This window comes from Gopherus flavomarginatus, chromosome 1 (genome assembly GCF_025201925.1).
Source record: "Gopherus flavomarginatus isolate rGopFla2 chromosome 1, rGopFla2.mat.asm, whole genome shotgun sequence".
NCBI classification, from domain to species: domain Eukaryota; kingdom Metazoa; phylum Chordata; order Testudines; family Testudinidae; genus Gopherus; species Gopherus flavomarginatus.
Window position 1 is genome coordinate 21701611 of NC_066617.1, and position 22586 is coordinate 21724196.

Here is a 22586-nt window from a genome sequence, read left to right on the forward strand (position 1 = left end):
TTTAAATATTAAACAATCCCTTCTTCATACTTTGTTATTGTGTTTGCAGTTGAGTTTTTATGAGTGTTTGATTCACACATAATACTCTTTTCATACGCAATTCTAATAAATAATTTACAATACTTGTTGTTTGACATATTTTCTAAATGTATTTTAGCCTAGAGCCAGCAAGGTATTGGTGGAACGCGTAACAGAATTCCAGTTATTATGCTTGGCCTTGTAAGACTTCACAAGCGGCCTGTAAGAACAGAAACAAAATGAGAGGGCAATTGCTAGTTTTAATCTGTTTGACTTTCAGTTGCAACCATTCTCGAGTATGACAGAGCGAAATATAAACTGCACTGTGGGAAGAGAAGAAAAATACAAGGGCTGAGCACCTCATGTGAGGTACTTGGTAGCTGAGACTCAGCTTTACAAAGGCATTCAGATGCCAAAACATGCAGATAGGCACTTAGTGGTATTTACAAAAGTGACACAGTGAAATAGGCACCTATGTCTCATTGACTTTCAATGGCAGTTGGATGTCTAGCCATTTGGCACCCATCTCTATCTTTGGGTGCCTCAATACCTTTGTAAATCTGACCCTGGGCATCTTGCAGAACTGGATGCACATTTTTCTTTTTTATTCCCAGGTCAGTAACATAATCCCTTCCAGCTCTACCTGTGTGAGTGTATGATTAGCCTTTAAAGACCTTTCCCCTCCCCCAAGAATACTTCCATTCTAAAATTATCTGAAGCATATCTTTGATGTAGAAATTAAAGGGGCCTCTGTTCTTCAGCCACTGTTTTCTAACATATTATTACTGTCACTGTTATTTCTCTGTTTATTATATTCTGTGTTTCCAGATAACACCCTCCGAGTGATAGGTGTTTCAACAGACACTAAGCCACTGGGTTGGCACTATGAAGAAAATAGGAGCTTCAGTCCAAATGTGGTAAAAGAAATTGAATCTGTTAGGCCTTCCCTCATCTTGCCGAAAAGAACAAAAAGAAACACGCAACAAAGGTTTTTGTAATTTACAGCAGAAAGATCTTAGTCCAATAATGGGGCTCATTAGCTGGCTCTGAATTAAAGTTTCCAGGCTAACCCCTTCTCCAGAGATTTCTGGGTTGTTTTTTTTTTTAATACTGTTTACTATGTCTCAAGTTCCCATTTGAAACCTGCTGCAACTGTAGCCAAGTTCTGCTGAAAGCAATCTGACTCCTGTAGCCAGGCAACCACCACTATAAGTTTATACACAGGTGCCCATTTGCCATTTGTCCTTTTCCTAGTTTTCTGGGAAAGGTAGAAAGAGAGACAGAATGCAGCAATGATTTACCAAAGGAAGAAGAAAAAAGAAGGATGACCTATCTTTTATTCATATCCCATTGTCTCTCTCACACACTTTTATTACACAAAACTAGAAAAACCAGAATAGGGAAAAAGAACTAATCTTTATGGGAAAAACAGATAAACAGATGTGCAAAGCAGTCCATTAAACAAACAGACCATCTTATTACAATGATGAACAAATGTAGAGGAAGGTATTGTCTCAATGTGCGTAACAGGTTTTGATAGGTTTGAGATGTTGGGCATATGTGGGCAAGCTTTCTAGAAAACAGCAGTATTTTGGATGATTGATAAAATTTTCAAGGGTATTTATGCCCTCCTGTTACTTTGGATATATTAAATTGTGCATGAAAATGTTGCATTCTGTGTGGTTTAGATAAATGGTGTGAGTCTTCCAGCAAAAGCTATCTATGGGAACCAGGAAAATAATTGTGTACAACGTGCATAGGATTGGATTACAAGTACTGTAGTGACAATAACAGCCAAAAGCACAATATGATTTTACTTTCAACAATATTTATTTTATTTAATGTTATTTATTATGTTCTAGGTACAAGAATGGCTGTGCTTAAACTGCCAGAGACAAAGAGCAATATCAGGACAACTTGGGGATATGGGCAAAATGCCACCTCCAATGGCAGCCCCTTCACAGTCAGTATCCAAACCATCTGTTGTTCCTCAGAGCCAGCCTATGCCAGCCGAGTCAGATCGCCCTCAGAAAACTGCAGCACTGCCTACCCAAATAGTGGAGAAATCAAAAGAAGAACCAGGAATTCAGAAGAAAGTTCCAAAGCTTTCACAGGGGAAATTGGCAAAGACTCTTTCAGCTGATAAAATCCAGCAGGGGATTCAGAAGGAAGATCCAAAATTCCAGCTGGGGAAACTGGTTAAGATACCATCAGCTGATAAAATCCAGCAAGGAATTCAGAAGGAAGCTCCAAAAATTCAGCAGGGGAAACTGTCAAGGAAACCTTCAGCTGATAAAATTCACCAGGGAATACAGAAGGACGATCCAAAACATCAACAGGGGAAACTGGCAAAGACATCGTCAGTGGATAAAATTCCTCCGGAGATAAGTTCAGATGTAAAGCAACGTATAAGCAAATTGGAGGAAGACAAAAAATGTATGCTCCCGGAAGAGAAACCATTCCTCCCAGAGGGCAAAAAAGAGGACATCAAAGTTGAGACTAAAGGACAAGGTATCAAAGAGAAGTTAGAAGCCAAAGTACCTCCTGAGAAATTGCAGGTTAAGAAACAAGAGGAGATTAAGAAGGAAGATTTGACCACTGAGATTCCACAAATGCTATCCAAACATGAAAACATCCAGAAAAAAGAAACCCTAGCTCAAGTAGCACCTTTGCCAAGACTTGATCGTGTGGAAACAGTGAAAGAAAAAACGGTAAGATTTGTTTTTCTTTTCCTTTTGTTACAGTAGGCAATAAAGGACCTCCTTCTGCATACCCATACTTATGTGAGTGGTCCTTACTGTCAGAACTGTTGGAATGACATGTGTCATACACAGATAGCTAAGGGTTAATGTCTCTTTCACCTGAAGCACCTGACCAGAGGACCAATCAGAAAACCGGATTTTTTCAACTCTGGGTGGAGGGAAGTTTGTGTCTGAGTCTTTGTCTGTCTGCCTGCTTTCTCTGAGCTTTGGAGAAGCAGTTTCTACTTTCTAGTCTTCTGTTTCTAAGTGTAAGGACAAAGAGATCAGATAGTAAGTTATATGGTTTCTTTTCTTTGGTATTTGCATAAATATAAGTGCTGGAGTGCTTTAATTTGTATTCTTTTTGAATAAGGCTGTTTATTCAATATTCTTTTAAGCAACTGACCCTGTATTGTATTATTTTAATACAGAGAGACCATTTGTATGTATTTTTTTTGTTGTTTTTCCATTTCTCGGCGGTGGGCCAACTCTTCTTCTTCTTGTTTCCTTCGGTGGGCGAACTCTTCTTCTTCTAGTTTTCTTTTGTGTGCTGCCTGTTTGATTTGTTCTTCTCTTTCTTTCATCTCCATCTCTTTTTGTTTTATTTCCAGTTGTCGCCTGTGTTCAGCTTCTTTGATTTGTTCTTCGGCCTCAATTTTTGCCTTAGAAGTCATGATTCCTGTTTTCTTGTGTTGGGATGCCCTCCGGTGTTTATCTTTTGAACTGCAGGTTCTCTGTTGCCTCCTGAAGTCTGCCTAGCAATAGTGCCTTTAGCTAATCTTCAATGTTAAGTAAACCTGAAAAACCACTTTATTTGCATGCATATAGTGCTGGTACTTGCCTCCTAATGGGAGGGCTATTGTGTGACAAAAGACCCTTAACAGTCTCTTAATGGCTTCTCGCTTAACATGCAAGCCACAAACTGCCAGAGAGAGCAGAAAAAAAAATTCTCTCTGGTTCCCTTTTAAAACCAACTGTTTCTCTCTGCTAAAAAGCCCTTAGCAGAGAAAAGAAAAATATAATATTCCTACTGGCTTCTGGATTCTGTCTATCCTCCCACCACTGCCACTCATATCATAACCTTAGTCCCAGATTTGGACCTTAGCGTCCAAAATATGGGGGTTAGCATGAAAACCTTCAAGCTTAGTTACCAGCTTGGACCTGGTACTTGCTGCCACCACCCAAAAAATTAGAGTGTTTTGGGGCACTCTGGTCCCTCTGAAAAACCTTCCCTGGGGACCCCAAGACCCAAATCCCTTGAGTCTCACAACAAAGGGAAATAATCCTTTTTCCCTTCCCCCCTCCAGGTGCTCCTGGAGAGATACACAGACACAAGCTCTGTGAAACTACACAGAGTGACTCCCCCTCTCCGTTCCCAATCCTGGAAACCAAAAGCACTTTCCTATTCCCCCAGAGGGAATGCAAAATTAGGCTAGCAAATCCAACACACAGATCTCCCCGATTTCTTCCTCCCACCAATTCCCTGGTGAGTACAGACTCAATTTCCCTGAAATTTCCCAGTAAAGAAAACTTCAACAGGTCTTAAAAGAAAGCTTTATATAAAAAAAAAAAATACATACAAATGGTCTCTCTGTATTAAGATGATACAATACAGGGTCAATTGCTTAAAAGAATATTGAATAAACAGCCTTATTCAAAAAGAATACAAATTAAAGCACTCCAGCACTTATATTTATGCAAATACCAAAGAAAAGAAACCATATAACTTACTATCTAATCTCTTTGTCCTTACACTTAGAAACAGAAGACTAGAAAGTAGAAACTGCTTCTCCAAAGCTCAGAGAAAGCAGGCAGACAGACAAAGACTCAGACACAAACTTCCCTCCACCCAGAGTTAAAAAAATCCGGTTTTCTGATTGGTCCTCTGGTCAGGTGCTTCAGGTGAAAGAGACATTAACCCTTAGCTATCTGTTTATAACAACATGGGATGACTCTCACTGGTAAGGGTGATAACTCCTGTCAGTAAGGATTTGCGCAACAGGGCTCGGAGTGTCCTTGTGTGAGTTTTCATGTGAGTTTGCATAATTTTCAATCTCTGCAGTTCAGAACTGAAACTAAACCAAAATTGCTTTTTTGAAGTCAGATTCAAACCTTTCTCTTTTTTTAATGGCTGTTGTAGATTACTTTAGGCTTTTGTTCAGTTTTAATCATTGAAGCTGATACACTATTTCATAGATCTCAATCCTTGGTAGAACCAAGTTGCAACAATGTTTCACTCTGTTAATGACTGTTTTCACTGGTCTCTCTTGATTATTTTTTGCTGTAGACATTTTGATTTGGACAAAGTGACCAGTATAAATTATAAAAGAGCTATATTTCTTAGTCCGGAAATGGTGAGCAAACATGCTGATTTCATGGGCCTTCATCCTTCTTTGGGATCTGCTAATACAGATTTTTGTGTCCACGAGGGGTTACATTGGCCCACCGAAGGCAAATGGGATTTGCATGATTCCGGGGTCTAAAATACTAAATCCCAGTACAGGATTAATGCTATGGTTTGTAGTAAATTTACATACATAATATATAACTCATCCATACTGTATAACTTATTTCCTTCTCTTGTGGAAAATTGCATGTTTTCAAGTCAAAGTTATATATGGACTTTCCATTCACATAAATCAATGGATGTTAGCATGTACTAACTGATATACCTGGCTGCACTGTACAGACACATTTACTGTATGTACTGTAATTGTTAAGCCATTCATCAACTAAATGTGGCCAAAGAAATGATTTATACATATTTTGTGGGAGATGAAAATTTCTGCTCCTTCTAATTAACCTTGAACTAGTGATTGATCATTCATTAGAAAAGTATTGGGGTGGGTGAAGGGAAATTCTTTCATGTCTGCCAGGTGTGATATAAAGCTTTCAAATAGAGCTATTTTTCAATAACAAAACCCACCAAAAATATTCTGGCTGAAAACTGAGAAAGCTTGATTTGAAAATGCAGTTGTAGTGCCTTGCGGGAGTGTAGTGCCTCATACTCTCATTCTCTTCTGTAAGATAGATTCCCTGGCTGGATTACATCCAGAGGTGAAAGTAAGCCAGCTTCTCCGGCGGTGATTTAAAGGGCCCAGGACTCCGGTTCCTGTGGGGAGCCCTGGGCCCTTTAAATTGCTGCCAGAGCCCTGGAGCTCTGGCAGCTGGGCTTGGGATGGAATTTAAAGGGCCTGGAGCTCCAGCCACTGCGGGGAGCCCCGGGCCCTTTAAATCACCACCAGAGCCCAGCCACCACTACCCCAGTGGCAGCAGGGCTCCAGCAGCAATTAAAAGGGCTCGGGGATCCCCGCAGTGGCAGGAGCACTGAGCCCTTTAAATCCCTGCCAAGCCCTGCTGCCCTGGGGTAGCGGTGGCAGGGATCCCACGGTGATTTAAAGGGCCCGGAGCTCCGTGGCGGCCAGAGCCCCGCAGCAGCAGGAGCTCCAGGCCTTTTAATTTTCCCCTGAGTCCTCTGCAGCTGGTAGCTCAGGGGTGATTTAAAGGCCCTGGGGCTCCCAGCCGCAGCCAAAGCCCCAGGGCCTTTAAATCTTGAAAGGTCCTGCCAATTCCGGTTGAGACCATGCCTCTTCCAGTTGAGCTCACAGCCCCGCTCCAGACTCCGGCGTACCAGGAAGTCCTTTAAGCTACTTTCACCCCTGAAAAAGCAGCAAAGAATCCTGTGGCACCTTATAGACTAACAGATGTTTTGGAGCATGAGCTTTCGTGAGTGAATACCCACTTCTTCAGATGCATGTGGTGGAAATTTCCAGGGGCAGGTATATATATGCTAGCAAGCAAGCTAGAGATAACGAGGCATATATATACCTGCCCCTGGAAATTTCCACCACATGCATCTGAAGAAGTGGGTATTCACCCACGAAAGCTCATGCTCCAAAACATCTGTTAGTCTATAAGGTGCCACAGGATTCTTTGCTGCTTTTACAGATCCAGACTAACACGGCTACCCCTCTGATACTTTTCACTCCTGACTACATCTAACATGATACACCGTGGTTTCCCCTTATGGTGAGAGGAGGTAATTGCACCATGGGAATCCTAGCCTTGATGCATCATGGGAGATGAGAAAGTGCATTTTAAAAATGGGAGCCCAGTCTATAGAGAACGATAGGGCTGTAAGAAATAGAACTACAACTCTCATGTGGCATCGTGGCAGGATATCCAAAACAACATATTTTAATTTTTGGCTGAAAGATTTCATTTTGGGGGTATTTGATTTTTCAACAAAAAATCAGAATTTTTCATGGACAAGAGATACTTTTTTGCAAAATATTTTGTTTTATGAAAAACCCAATTTTCTGTCTTAACAACATTTTTGATGGACAATTTTAAACCAGCCCAATTCTTCAATTTCTGTAATTTCATTTTGTATTATGCAAAGACTAAAAAATGTTGCCTAGTGTTTAGGGCATAGGTCTGAGATTCCAGGGTTCTGTTGCTAGTTCTCACACTCATACACTAATCATGGTATTTCACCTGATTTCTGTAAAGAAAACTCACTCACTTTAGTCTTGTGATAGTACCACTAAATACTTATTACAATCAAGGAGACTACTGGAATAAGGTGAATGGGATTTAGCCTTCTGTACCTCAGTTTACTGATCTGTCAAATGAATATAATGATAAACACATACTCCACATTACCAGAGTGAAGCTTTGGCATTTAATATTTGTAAAGCAATTGGAGTTGCACACATGAAAGGTGCTACTTATATATATAATTTTATTATTATTATTATTAAAACCAGAACTCTTTGAAACATAACACACATTTTGATAAAGAACACTAATTTTTAAATGCCAGTGTTATATTATTTTTTCCTTTCCTTCTCTTTTTGGTCACTGGGGAAATCCTTCTTAGTTTTCTACCAATGTGAATATACATTGTACATCTGTTAGTTTGTTTCTTAAAAACAATTATGATAATTTATTGTTATTTATTGAACACCATTAATGTTTTCTCTGAAGTACCACAAACCACAGGAAATACAGTCTTGCCCCAGGGCTCTTGTAATCTAAGTAAAACAGAATATAACAATTTGAGTAGATTGCACATTTACACCTCTAGACTTGGTGCAGGTCAATCTCCAGGCAGTGCAGAATATTTTTTTTAATGAATTTTGGAGAGAAATTGTCTAAAGGATTTCTATAAGGAGTATTTTTAAAGTAGGAATTTGAGTGAAAAGGTAATACATTTTAGCACTTACAGTTGCTATATGCAGTTTGCTATCTCTGTGCAAACATTAATTAATTCTCACAGTATTCCCATGTGATAGATCAAAATTAGTATTCCCATTTAACAGAGAGCGAAATTAAAACACACGTTGCAGCTGAGGTTTCAGCACATGATCCGAGCTAGCTTTAACCTAGCTAGCGTGAGTACCATTAGTGAAGTCACAACAGCAGGCTTCAGCACGGTCTGTACAAGCCCGTCTGGAACCCTGAGTACTTACACGGGTGGCTAGCAGCTATTGGTACTAGCTAGATTAAAGCTATATTGGGTATGTTTACACGTGCTGTCATCACGCCTCCAACTGCAACATATGCATACCAATACAGAGGTTAAGGTCCTCATCCACAGCCCAGTAACATCAATGGAAACTCATCACTGGGCTTTGGCTCAGATTCTGAAGCACTTGCCCAAAGCCATTGAGTCAGTAATTAGACCCAAGATTAGACTTCATTAGTTTCTGGCTCCTATTCCTGTGTTCGGTCCGCTTGTCAACACTGCCCTGCTACAATTATTTGGTTTTAGGTTTTGTCAGTGCATTAGCTTGCCCATTATGTATTATCTGTCAAAACATCTGCTAAGTTTCAGAGTTACCGGATCAATAATTGGAGGAAGAAGTAGAGACCAGTTTATAAGGGGCTTTTCTCTGAGCACCTGGACATAGTGAGAAAGTCGAGCTGGTGATAATTTTTCAATATTATGATTAATTTATTTTATCCAAAATATTTGCACAAGACCTTTTGAAAATACTCCATAAAGAACTCAGCATTTTTGACCAGCTGTAGTAAGAGAGGAGACTGGACAAATTCAAAGGGACCAAAACAAAGCCCCTTTTCTCCAGCATTTTAAAGGGTGATAAGTGACAACTTTGATGTCAAAGAATCATTTACTGGTTTGTAAAATTTGATGTGTCTTAGCAAATATACAGCTGCTAAAATGTGTATGTTCTTCTCATTGGTTAAAATCTTACACAACCACTGGTCTTTCTAGTAATTCATTGTTTCTTAATTAGAGCTGATTCAGAAAAACTTTGACCAGAACATTTTCCATTGGAGAATTCAGTTCTGTTGAAATTTAAACAATTTACAAAATTACATCTTTTTGGCCAGAATTTCATTTAATTGAATAAACATTCCAACAATATTGAAACATCCTGTTTTGAAGTTATAATAAAATGTTGCAATTTTTTCCTTTCAAACTGTCTTTTTATTATTTTTTTGTACTATATTATATTTTATAAAAATTTTTAAAAAGGGTTTTACCAACCCAAAACCACTTCTTTTAAAAAAATTCTTTCTCAGAGAATTTCAAAATTATTGGGTTTAATTCCTAATCAGAATGAAAACAGATTTTTTAAATCTCCACCTCCTTAAGAAAACAGAGTTTCCATTCTCTGCACAGGTCTGTTCTTAATCCTTGTTAGAATGACTCAGTCTTAGAAAATTTGCATAGCATACCTTTTAAACATTCATTTTCTTTTGAACAATATTCTAATTTAATCTAAATAATTTGAAATCTGTAAGCAATTTAAGCCACAAAACATTTAAATATTACCCTCTCTACTTAGTAATGTCATTCCTGCCATCCCAGGAAATATTATGAAGAGATACCTTGAACAACATTGACAGAATCTGAGTGATGGATAAATATGTAAGAATAAGGGGAATTTTGAAAATGAAAAACTCTTACCGGAGTTATACAGTGCTTGTCAAAGGAGGGTAGTATCACCATCCCCTTTAACAGACACACATCTCTATTTAACAGACAGGTAAAGTGATTTCCTCAAGACTGTCTAGCAGGTGAGTGGCAGAACCAAGGAGAGAACCCAGGTCTCGTAAGTCCCAGTCAACTGCTCCAGCTGTTAGGCCACATCTGCCTCTAAGGTTGTAGTGATTTAGAGCTTTAAACAGAGGGTTTCATTGCTGTAATATAGGTACCTCCGACATTTTTAATGTTCGTAGGAATGAAAATGAAAACTGCAAATGTAGCCTCTCTAGCAGGCCAGTCCAAGAAAAATAATCTTGTCCTGCGCCAATAGAAAGACATTACCATTGAGTTAGGTGGGAATTGGAGCAGGGTTTAAACTGGCAAGCTTATGGAAAGAAGGCCCTGTAGGTTTGTACACCATTCCAGAAAGCCTGCTGAACTTGACTGTATGAACCTGAGTCCCTCCTAGTTTTGACAGTAAAGCAGTTATGTGTTTGCCATCAACTTCAGGCACCTAATGTTGTTCTCTGACAGTGGTAACAGTAATTTCACCATCCCACCTACATAGCCCTCACGTGCACTGTATTTTCCTTCAACTATCATCATTCATCTAAACAAGTTGTTCTACGATTATAATTGCCTGAATGTAAGAATTAATATGAGGCATGCAGTGATACATCACAGGTAAATTAGATGTGTGTTGCCTCAAAACACTGTGATGTGTCTTATTATATTTGCATGATGTGTATCACCAGACATGCAACTCTACACGTGGGCTTAAGGCAGAAAATAAATTCTTGTAAATTGTGCTCCTCCCATAGTGGATTTTAAAAAAGCTCAGTACATATATTCTTATATCTCAGGGGTAGGCAACCTATGGCATGGGTGCCAAAGGCGGCACACGAGCTGATTTTCAGTGGCACTCACACTGCCCAAGTCCTTGCCACCAGTCCGGGGGAGGGCTCTGCATTTTAATATAATTTTAAATTAAGCTTCTTAAACATTTAAAAAAACCTTATTTACTCTACATACAACAGTAGTTTAGTTATATAGTATAGACTTATAGAAAAAGACCTTCTAAAAACATTAAAATGTATGACTGGCACGCGAAACCTTAAATTAGAGTGAATAAATCAAGACTCAGCACATCACTTCTGAAAAGTTGCTGACCCCTGTTATAGCTAATAGAAGCACGTTAATATTTTAGAGCAGATTCTGCTCCCCAGTTGTGCAATGTGGAACTCCTCTGCACAATGCAGGACCCTATTACAGACTGCACAATTCCATGAGCAGAGCTCCGACTGGTAGCAAGGGGAGCTCTGGGCAGAGAATGCAGTAAGAATGCTCATTGCGGATTAGAGACTAAATGTTTATAAGCTGTCATCTCATTTGTTTTTCAGTGATTACGAGAGAGGCTGTTTCTAGACAAGGGACCAAAGGGCACAGAAGAGCTTGGGCTGGCGGTGTTCAACCCTGGGACAACAGGCAGTAGAATTACCTCTAGCTCTTAGCTTGTTCTGTCAGCAGGGGATAAATTACAGTTTGGACTCCTTAGATAGCCCCATCAGCAGCAGCTAGAGGGGGATGTGCTTGAATGGTCCATCTCCTGGCTGCCCTGACACAGGGCCGTCCCTACCCATACGCAAAGTACGCAGCTGCGTAGGGCACCAGGAAATTTGGGGCTCTAAATTTCCTGGTGACCTACGCAGCTGCATGCTGCTACAGCCCCTGCTCTGCCTCTTCCCTATGGACCCCGCCCCATCCCCGCCTCTTCCCGCCGCTGCTCCACCCCATCCCCAACCCTACTTCAGCCCTTCCCCTGAGGAATGCCACAGGACAGGCCTGACCCTGCACTTACTGACCCAGACCCAGCCCACTCCGCTCCACTGGCTCCCAGCTGCACCGTCGGTGAGTGCTGGGGAGCAGTTCCTCCCTGCCCCACAAGTCCCAAGGCTGGGAGCCAGGGGAGCAGAGTGGAGTCGGACCTGCCCTGCACTCACCGGGCAGCAGGAAGTGGAGCGACCTGGCCCCAAACCACTCCTCCAGCTCACACATGAAGGCCTGCCGTGGGGGGGGGGGTTGCATATGGCACCAAAATGGCTAGGGATGGCCCTGCCCTGACTACTCATCCTGTCTGGTCTATGCCTGCTGTCTCCAGACCACAGCAAAACAGAGGCGACTGTCCCTTCTGGGAGGACTTTCCACAGACAGGAACCTACAGCCCAGGTTCCATTGGCTTTCACCAGTGGGATCCAGTGAGGCAGTCAAGCCCTGGGAGTCTGTCTGGTGGAGGTTTTAATTTGATCAATGTTTTAATTTAGTAGCTCATCAAATTTATCCATGAAAGGTTTCAATCTTATAAAAGCTAAAATAAATAAATTACTGCAGATAGATTTTGAATGAGTATGAAGTTTTAGGGTTATGTCTACACTTTGAGCTGGGGGTGTCAAGGAGACATACTCATGCTAGTTCTCATCGCATTAGAGAGCTAAAAACAGAATCTAACCGCAGTAGTGTGAGTTGCAGGAGGCATAGCTGCCCCAAGTACAAGCCCATGAGAGACCCTAAGCATGTACGGAGGGTGGCTGGCCCATCCTGCAGCTCATACTGCTGCAGCTACACTATTTTTAGCATGGTAGCTCAATCAGTGCCCTGGCGAGTATGTCTTCTTGAGATGGGAATTTCACCCCCAGCTCCAAGTCCAGATATACCTTAGATGTGAAAACCTCATGGAAAGTTCAAGTGGCTAAAATAGGACATAGACATGCTCTGAAAAATTTCCCTTAAATGCTTGCTTTGTTGGAAAAAGGGTAGAAAACAGGCAACCCTGTTTGTTTGTTTTTTAAAAAAAGGTTCTACTTAAGTGTGGACCCTATATGAAGATTAGATGTGATGCTGTCATTAAGGACCTGTTGATTTCCAGGATAGTTTTCCCTGAGTAAGGAGAGATAAATGGTGTCCTGAGTCATACTGATTTCCCAATTGTTATTGAACAAAAAATGTTTGGAGTCCAATAGATTAACTCTCAATAGCATTTTAGTGTCAGGGTTACCACCAGAAGTGAGTACTGCTCGTGGCACATGCCTTAGAAAATATAATGGCATTGGTCCTGATAGGAGATATTTGGGCACACAGTATTGGTAGAAAGAGCGCTCATCTATTCAAAGGTTAATATCAAACTTTGCAAAGTGTACAGTAAAGCATTCCAATGTAGCTGAGACTGATACCAATGTATTAATATAACATTAATTAATATACAGTATGAAGAGTGTAGTTGTTTTAGCACAGTGTGTCTATACACACACAACACATACAGCACAGTGGTAAGGTGCTTTGAATATAAATCATAATTATTTTAAAAATCCCACCCTGATTAATCATCAAAACTCTAACAATTGGCAATAAGAAGTATTTTTCTACAAGGGTTTTTTTAAATGGAATTGCAAATAAACTCTGTATAATTAAAGACGTGAAGGTAAATGTAAGTGTAGTAGTAAAGGAAACTCTTCACCCTGTTTCAGTAACAGATTTGCTTCACAATAAAATTTCAATTAAAAACAACTTTTTTCCTGATCAAATAAGTAGACAAAACAAAGCTTCAAATCAGTCATTTGGTACAGTCCAGGGATGGCCAATATTGGTCAGCACAGGCGACGAATATTGCTTAGTTATTCACTGAAGAGAGAATCCTGTGTAGTGAACTTGTCATAGCATGGGGGAGGAGGAGGCTTTTGGATAATGGCTTTCAAGATGCCAGTGGAGGCAGGGACACTTGTCAGTGAAAGCGGGATATGTTGTCAGCTAGGAGGCAGTGTGGGTGCCTGTCATTTAGGGGAGGATAAGGTATTTTATTAGCTGGATGGGGGGCCCTTGTCGCTAGGAGGTGTAGGAATGTTTGGCAGCTGGGAGAGAGTTTGGGGAATAAGTATCATTCAAAAACAGGGGTATCCTTGGGGTGAAGATATTGCCACAAGAGATGGATGGGTGGGTTTGTCACCTTGAAAGGAGGCTAGAAGCACTTGGTCATGTATGGAAAGTTCTGGAAGTTAGGAGGGTAGTCAGGGACTTTTAACTAGTGATACGGAAGGCTAGTACAGCTGGGAAGATTGGGTTGTTTTAATTTTCAGTTAGGTGTGTCTGCCTCGTAGGCTTTTTTCTCTGCTCTTCAGATCACTGGCTGACCTTCCTGTTTTTCTCCTTATGACTCCACTTTTCTAGCAGCAGCACCTACCTACATTACCAAGGAACTTACCGTCCATCTGCTTCTATACCTTGGCACTGGGAAAATTCCTCCCAATTGAATTTTTGTGGACTCTGCCAGGCAGTAGATTCTGTGGTGTTTCAGATCCCATTCACTCACTTCAGTATTTCATGCATTCTGCTTCATGCTAGAGAGTTCAACACTGGGAGGCATAAAGGCCCACCATCCTGGCAGGTGAAGTTATTCTTGGGGATGGGAGATTACATCGGGAAAGAGTCAGTAGATGCCAAAAATGCTGCAGACTGAGATATAGCAATCCCTGTTCTACTATATCTACAACTACTTAGCTTTGTATCCTAGGTGATAAAAAAACACATATAAACTAAACCAGGGTTTCTCAAACAGGGGTTACCGCTTGTGTAGGGAAAGCCCCTGGCAGGCTGGGCCGATTTGTTTACCTGCCTGTCCACAGGTCTGGCCGATTGCAGCTCCCACTGGCTGCAGATCACTGCTCCAGGCCAATGGGAGCCGCTGCGGCCAGTAAGACCCTCATCCCTCGCCACTTCCAGCAGCTCCCATTGGCCCGGAGCAGCGATCCATGGCCAGTGGGAGCCACGATCGGCCGGAACTGCGGACAGGGCAGGTAAACACATTGGCCCGCCAGCGGCTTTCCCTACACAAGCGGCGACCTCTGTTTGAGAAACCCTGAACTAAACCCATCAAAACCTTGCGCTGATCATCTACTACTATGCAACAGGCTATAATTAGAAAGTGTTCTGAAAGATAGAGGACTACAGTATTTATTTATGTTTAAAAATAAAAAATCATTAAACACCTAACATGATTAAATCAGTTGCCTGTGTGAACTGTCATGCAAAGCATAATTAAATTAAATTGAAAAAAACCCTCATAATTTGAGGATCTTTTTTTAGATGTTTTAAGAGCTTTGCATACCAAAATTATTGTTTGTTTAATTTATGGTTTGATCTTCTTCTGGTTTAAAATACTTCTTATCATAATATTTCATTGGGGACATTAATTCTTCTTTGAGAAAAAGCCGTGTATGTAATTGCCTGGCGACATTAAGAATTGATATATATATACATATTTATTTTCTAGGAGCAGGAGGTTGACAAATCAGACACATCAATCTCTCAGCAACAGAGAAGTCCACAAGGTCTGAGTGACACTGGGTATTCTTCTGATGGGATATCAAGTTCACTTGGTGAAATTCCAAGTTTTATCCCCAGTGATGAAAAAGATTTACTCAAGGAACTTTCTAAAAAAGATACTTTTTCGCAAGAAGGCAGTCCTTCAAGCCCCTCAGATCTTGCCAAGTTGGAAAGTACAGTTCTATCAATTTTGGAAGCTCAGGCAAGTACACTTGCTGAGGAAGAGTCTGGGAAGACCAGAGATCTTTATGGTATATATGGCGAACAGACAAAAGATCCACATAGAACAAAGCCTTTGCCAATGACTCCAGAACCTTACAGTTCAGATGAGGAGGATCTGGAAGACATTCAAGAAGAAGATGAAGAAAGTCTTGAAGAAGATGGAAAACAAAGTGTTCCAACTCAGAAAGACTATAAGGAAAAGACAGATGCAGTAGATGATATATCAACAAGAAGGCAACGCTATGATTCTGTAGAAGACAGCAGTGAGAGTGAAAATTCACCAATCACAAGAAGAAAAAGACGAACTAGTGTTGACTCTTCAAGTAGCGATGAGTACAAACGAGAAGACAGTTTAGGATCAGGTGATGATGAAGACTTCATTCGAAAACAGATCATAGAAATGAGTGCTGATGAAGATGCCTCAGGTTCTGAAGATGATGAATTCATTAGGAACCAGCTTAAAGAAATCAGTGTAATTGAAAGCCAAAAGAAGGAAGAAGTGAAAGTCAAAGCTAAAGGGACAGCTGGAAAACATAGAAGGATGATGCGGAAGAGTAGCACAAGCTATGATGAGGATGCTGGAAGACGTCACTCATGGCATGATGATGATGATGATGATGATGAAACTTTTGATGAAAGCCCAGAACCAAAATATAGGGAAACCAAAAGTCAAGACAGTGAAGAACTCACTGTAACTGGAGGAGGTGGAGGCCTTAGACGTTTCAAAACAATAGAACTCAACAGCACGATAACAAATACATATTCTGAGGAATCTGAACCACAGAAGGGTAGCTTATATTTTGATGAAGAGCCAGAGCTAGAGATGGAGAGTCTTACAGATTCACCAGAAGACAGATCTAGGGGAGAAGGATCTTCTAGTTTGCATGCCTCCAGTTTTACTCCAGGTACATCTCCCACATCTGTGTCATCTCTCGATGAAGATAGTGACAGCAGTCCTAGTCACAAAAAAATGGGAGGAGAAAGCAAACAGCAGCGCAAAGCCAGACACCGGTCACATGGTCCTCTTCTTCCCACCATTGAAGACTCTTCAGAAGAAGAAGAGCTAAGGGAGGAAGAAGAGCTGCTAAAGGAACAAGAGAAACAACGTGAATTAGAACAGCAGCAAAGAAAGAGTTCTAGCAAAAAATCTAAGAAAGACAAAGATGAACTAAGAGCACAGAGAAGACGGGAACGTCCAAAGACCCCACCAAGTAATCTTTCTCCTATTGAAGATGCATCTCCAACAGAAGAGTTACGACAGGCAGCAGAAATGGAGGAGCTGCACCGATCTTCCTGTTCTGAATATTCACCAAGTATTGAGTCAGATCCTGAAGGATTTGAAATCAGCCCAGAAAAAATAATAGAAGTGCAAAAGGTTTATAAGTTGCCTACAGCTGTCTCTTTATATTCTCCAACAGATGAACAACCTGTTGGAGTCCTAAAAGAAGAAAGTAGCCAAAAAACATTAAAAAGTGCTGAAGAGGTATATGAGGAAATGATGCACAAATCCCATAAACCCAAACTATTTCAAAGTGCAAATGGAAAAGAAGTCTTTGAAAAAGACTCTTTATATGGTGGCATGTTAATAGAGGATTATATTTATGAATCTTTAGTAGAGGACACATATAATGGAACTATTGATGCTAATCTTGTAATGAGACAAGATGAAAGTAGTGAATTTATTCAGCAGAGAGGGAGAGAGAAAAAAATAAAACCTCCAGATCAGATTTATGAAGAAACTATGCAGAAAATTGTAGATCGACAGAGAGACTATTACAATGTAGAGCCTTTGCATTCAATTGTGCCTCAAGAAGACATTGTGTCTAGTTCTTACATTATACCAGAAAGTCATGAGATAGTTGTACTTGACAATGTTGTAACTTCCACCACTGAGGAAAAGCAGTTGTTAGATGCAGATGCTGCTTATGAGGAGCTTATGAAACGACAAAGAATGCAGCTAACACCAGGCTCCAGTCCAACTCAGCCTACATCTGATTTAATTCCTGCACCAGATACAAACGTATTTATAGTTGGAGATATAGTGGATGGTGAATCTTTAGCGTCAAGTGCTCCTCTGACAGTTTCAGATACAGCTTCAGTCAGCAGCACAGTGCTTTCTATTCCAGATGTTAAAATAACTCAGCACTTTACTACAGAAGAAATAGAAGATGAATACCTAACAGATTATGCCAGAGAAGTTCAGGAAATCATTTCTCATGAAACGTCAATATTGACCTACTCTGAGGCATCAGAAAGTGCGACATCAGTTTTACCTTATGATACACCTTCTCTTACATCATCTACATCTTCAATTTGTACCACTGATAGCTCATCACCTATTACTGGAATAGATAGCACAACTGCAGGTTATGTAGACATAGAAGATGTTGTAGGTAAATTAGTACATCCTGAAGATATTGGCACAATAGTACAAGTTCCCTTAAGTTTCACAAAAGAATATTCTGAAATAAGCACACCTTATGAACCTGTTACTGTTCTCCCTAAAAAGACAGTTGTATCCACAGATATGGCAAGTGTGGATCATGGTGTAATGTCTTTGCCTGAAGATGCACCTTCTGTTGTCACAACTATGGCTATAAAACCGAAGCAATATACTTCTGACTTCACTACCTTTGATTCACCCAAACCAGAAACAGAGACAGCCAAAAAAATTAAAAGTACAGCTGATGCTGGTATTGCTAAATTACTTTCTGAGGATGTACACAAAGGAGCTGAGTTTGACATGGCAAGGGTTAACTTGGCTGAGGCAGCATCTGACCTATCTCCTGTGTGTATAACATCAGAGCCAGCCCCAGTCATATCTTCTGTATCTACTACCCATATTACAACTAAGACCAGCACTGTATCTGCATTACCATCTATTGCTTCTTCAGTTCCTACTGTAACATCCAAAGTATTCTCATTTTTTAGAAGCTCTCCTTTGGATTTTTCAACCCAATCATCTCCGCCACCACCACCCCCTCCTCCTCCACCTCCACCACCTCCGCCTCCCCTACCATTACCCCCACCGACTCCACCAAAGCCAGCTATTTATCCCAAAAAGAAGCCACGTGTTCAGGCTCCAATGACAACAGCTCCTGCAGTGGCACCTTCACTTACTAGTGTTGTAGCCATAGAGGCCACAGAGGTGTTGAAGAACAACGTGACATCTGCCCAAAAAATATACATCCCGACACCACCTCCTGTGCCACCCAAGCCATCCTTAATTCCAGCAGGGCTTGTGTTCAGTCACAGGCCCATTGAGGTAACTAAGCCTCCAATTGCTCCTAAGCCAGCAGTTCCTCAGCTCCCAACAGCTGCTCACCAGCCAGCAGAGAAACAGCCAAAACCAACAGGTTTGCCATTGAAAAGTATGACTTTGAATTTGGTCTCTTCAGCAGAGTGCAAGTTGACATCCCCGATGTCCCCTTTGTCTCCACATTCTAACAAATCTTCACCAAGGCTGACCAAACCCTCACAGGAAACCTATGTTGTTATCACATTGCCATCTGAACCTGGAACTCCCACAGAGTCTGTAACTAGTCAAGCTATTACCAGTTGGCCTTTTGGGTCATCCTCTAAGGAACAGCTTCCCCAAAATATGCAGCCTCTGTTTACTCCATCTATGAAAGCCATGGAAATTCAAAGTATGAGAGATCACAGCATGTATGTTTCAGATGCTTTGCAAATGCTTGCCAATGTTCCTGTCACAGCACGATCAACTTTTGAAACAGTCCCTAGTTCGGTAACACAGTTAATAACAACAGAGGTGACCAAGACCACAGTGTCTGTGGTGAAAAGCTCAGTTCCCACTGTTGGTTTAGGTAGTGTCTCTATTACTATTCCTCCAGAGCCCACACAAATAGATGAGCAACCCAGGTGTAGAGAGAATGGAAGATTCCATCTGTTTGGTGATATTATTGACCTTCGTACTTTAACTAAAATGGATAAAATGAATATTGAAATGACAGACAGCTGTATGGATCTGTCTGCTTTTCCCATAGATGTGAGAAGACAAACTATGGCAAGTGATATATGTGGGCGGCCAGTAAGTGCAGTCCAACCAGGTATCATAAATCTTAGCACTGTGTCAGCTGCAGAACCCTCTCTAGCACTAGTCTCAGAAACAGTAACAATAATGACCTGCACAGCTACTGTAAGTTACACATCAAGTACAGAAAGCCTTGTAGATCTGGGGCATGCAATGACAACACCACTGCAGCTGACCACGTCAAAACATTTTGAGCCTGCATACAGAGTAACAGGCAGCCAGGTATTCTCTGCAGGTAGAGATGAAGTGCCAATAAACTTGTCCCTGGGTACTTCAACACATGCAGTGTCCTGGGCTACTGCAATGCCTGTTACTGTACCTCCTGTTGGTATGACAAATGGTTGGACGGATGTCTCCACATCCCAGGAGCTAATAGAGAGTGGAGCAGTTGACCTTAGCACCACAAAATCCCACAGAACACTGGTGACAGTGGATGAAGTTACTTCAGGAGTTGTTACCAGTGTAATAGAAGAAGATGAAAAGCCTGTTGATCTGACTGCAGGGAAAAGAGCTGTTTGTTGTGATGTGGTTTATAAATTACCATTTGGCAGTAGCTGTACAGCACAGCAGCCTCCAACCACACTGCCTGAAGATCGGTTTGGTTACAGAGATGACCATTATCAGTATGATCGCTCAGGGCCATATGGGTACAGAGGATTTGGAGGTATGAAACCATCCATGTCTGACACTAATTTATCAGAAGCTGGTCTTTTTGTGTACAAAAGCAAGAATAGCTTTGATTATCGAGTTGGGGCAACAGATGCAGCAGTAGATCTAACTTCTGGAAGAGTCACTGCAGGTCAGTATGAAACAGCAGCAGATCTTTCTTTGAAATATAATTGTGGTGTTCCTCATCTCATATCAGGATAATTTTTTTTAATTTTTCCTCCTCTTATTGTGTTTTCTGTTGGACAATGTGACAAATTATTATGGATTCCACATGTATTTTATTTCTTCATTTTACATATGTGTTTTGCACAGAGGTCCTGCATGTGCCTGCATGTTCAGCAATGCTTTTTTCTTCACATCTAAAGTAGATCATTAACCTGAAGATTTGCATGCAGTTCCCCATCCCTGTTTAATTCATCAAGGTGGGATGGCTTTCAGAATCCACAAAGCAGCATTCTTTTTGGAGACTGGACTATAACTCTGCCCTATAATTTCAGGTGAGGTAATGGATTACTCAAGCAAGACCACTGGTCCTTATCCAGAGACTCGGCAGGTGATTTCAGGCATCGGGATTAGTGCACCACAGTACTCCCAAGCAAGAATTGTACCGTCTCTGGGATCCCAGTATGGTGTTGGAAGTGTGTTAAGATCCTCTAATGGTGTCGTTTATTCCTCGGTTGCAACTCCGATCCCAGCCACATTTGCCATAACCACACAGCCTGGTTCTATTTTCAGTACAACTGTCAGAGATTTATCTGCTGTCCAAACAATTGACTCAGTGTCCTCATTATCAACCTTGCAACAGAATCAGCCACTTCCAAGATCATACAGTTTCTTGACAACAGTGGCAGCTGAAAAAGACAATGCAGTTACTGGCATTGATATTGACACAGGGTTGCAACCTGGCACTATAGAAACTATTACCACTGAGCCAACTGACCTGATGCCTGCTTTAACTATAGCTTCTGAAGCTTTTACAGATGTACTTGAAGATGAAGTTGCACTTCTCATTGCCCCTGAAGAAGACAAACAGCAGCAGCTTGACTTGCAACGTGAACTGCTTGAGCTTGAGAAACTTAAGCAGCAGCGCTTTGCAGAGGAACTAGAGTGGGAACGTCAGGAAATCCAAAGGTTTAGAGAACAAGAAAAGTTAATGGTCCAAAAAAAACTTGAGGAGTTGCAATCCATGAAGCACCATCTCTTATTTCAGCAAGAAGAGGAGCGACAAGCTCAGTTCATGATGAGGCAGGAAACCTTAGCCCAGCAGCAATTACAGCTTGAACAATTTCAACAACTTCAACAGCAGCTTCATCAGCAGCTGGAAGAGCAAAAAATTCGCCAGATATATCAATATAATTATGACCCTTCTGGAACTGTCTCTCCACAAACAAGCACAGACCAAGCCCTTCTGGAAGGGCAGTATGCTGCTACAGAAAATGGCCAGTTTTGGACTAGCGATGACCCAACCACCACAGCTTCCACTATGCTGGGCATTGAAATTCCACAAAGCCAAACATGGTACACAGTTCAGTCAGATGGCATTACGCAATATATATCTAGGCCTGGTATGCTGAGCTCTGTTTCAGAAATGTCTCTTAAGGACATGGATATGAGAGAGGAGAAACAATTGAAAAAGAGAAGCTCCATGCCAAAATTGCGTGGTCAGTACGACAAGCTTGATGAGACTCTGGAAAAAGGGCCCAGTTTTTTTAAAAAAATAGTGGACAGTGGAGTACAAACTGATGATGAAGATGGTGCAGACAGAAGTTACACAAACAGGAGAAGGAGAACTAAGAAGAGCGTTGACACAAGTGTTCAGACAGATGATGAAGATCAAGATGAATGGGATCTTTCTAACAGATCAAGAAGAAAGTCTCATGTTGGGAAATATGAGGGTACCACTGAGGTAGACAAGGCTAAGCCATTTTCCAAAGTGTCTAGCATTGCAGTTCAGACAGTGGCAGAGATCTCTGTACAGACAGAACCTGTAGGGACCATAAGAACACCTTCAATAAGGGCCAGGCTGGATGCTAAGGTTGAAATCATTAAACATATTTCAGCTCCAGAGAAGACATACAAAGGAGAAAGTTTGGGATGTCAAACAGAAACAGACTCAGATACACAGAGTCCCCAGTACTTGACAGCCACATCTCCACAGAAAGATAAAAAGCGTCCAACACCATTAGAAATAGGCTATTCATCCCATCTTCGTGCAGATTCCACACTACAGGTAGTCCCTTCCCCTCCTAAATCTCCCAAAGTTCTATATTCACCCATTTCACCTGTTTCGCCAAGCAAAGTTATAGAGTCTGCCTTTGTACCCTATGAAAAATCCATCACTGATGACGTCAGTCCTCAGAAGATGCTACATGCTGATATTGCCAAGGGTCCTCCACCGAGCCCAAAATCTGCAAAGATGATGCAGCGCTCTATGTCGGATCCTAAGCCATTGAGTCCAACAGCAGAAGACACTTCCAGGTCTCAGTTTCAGTACACTGAGGGATTTGTGGTAAGAATTGTTTGTTGTTTCTTTCTTTAACATCAAAACTGTGAG

The 22586-nt window shown here is 41.2% G+C and overlaps 1 protein-coding gene across 1 annotated transcript in view; it reads left to right on the forward strand.

Annotated features, from left to right (window-relative positions):
* The window catches only part of PCLO (piccolo presynaptic cytomatrix protein), a 544942-nt gene that overhangs the window by 238342 nt on the left and 284014 nt on the right, over nucleotides 1–22586 (forward strand). Inside the window, exons 4-6 of the mRNA XM_050937044.1 lie at nucleotides 1881–2729; nucleotides 15038–20162; nucleotides 20530–22541. Coding sequence (XP_050793001.1) covers nucleotides 1881–2729; nucleotides 15038–20162; nucleotides 20530–22541 — 7986 coding nt within the window. The remainder of the gene's footprint in view (nucleotides 1–1880; nucleotides 2730–15037; nucleotides 20163–20529; nucleotides 22542–22586) is intronic.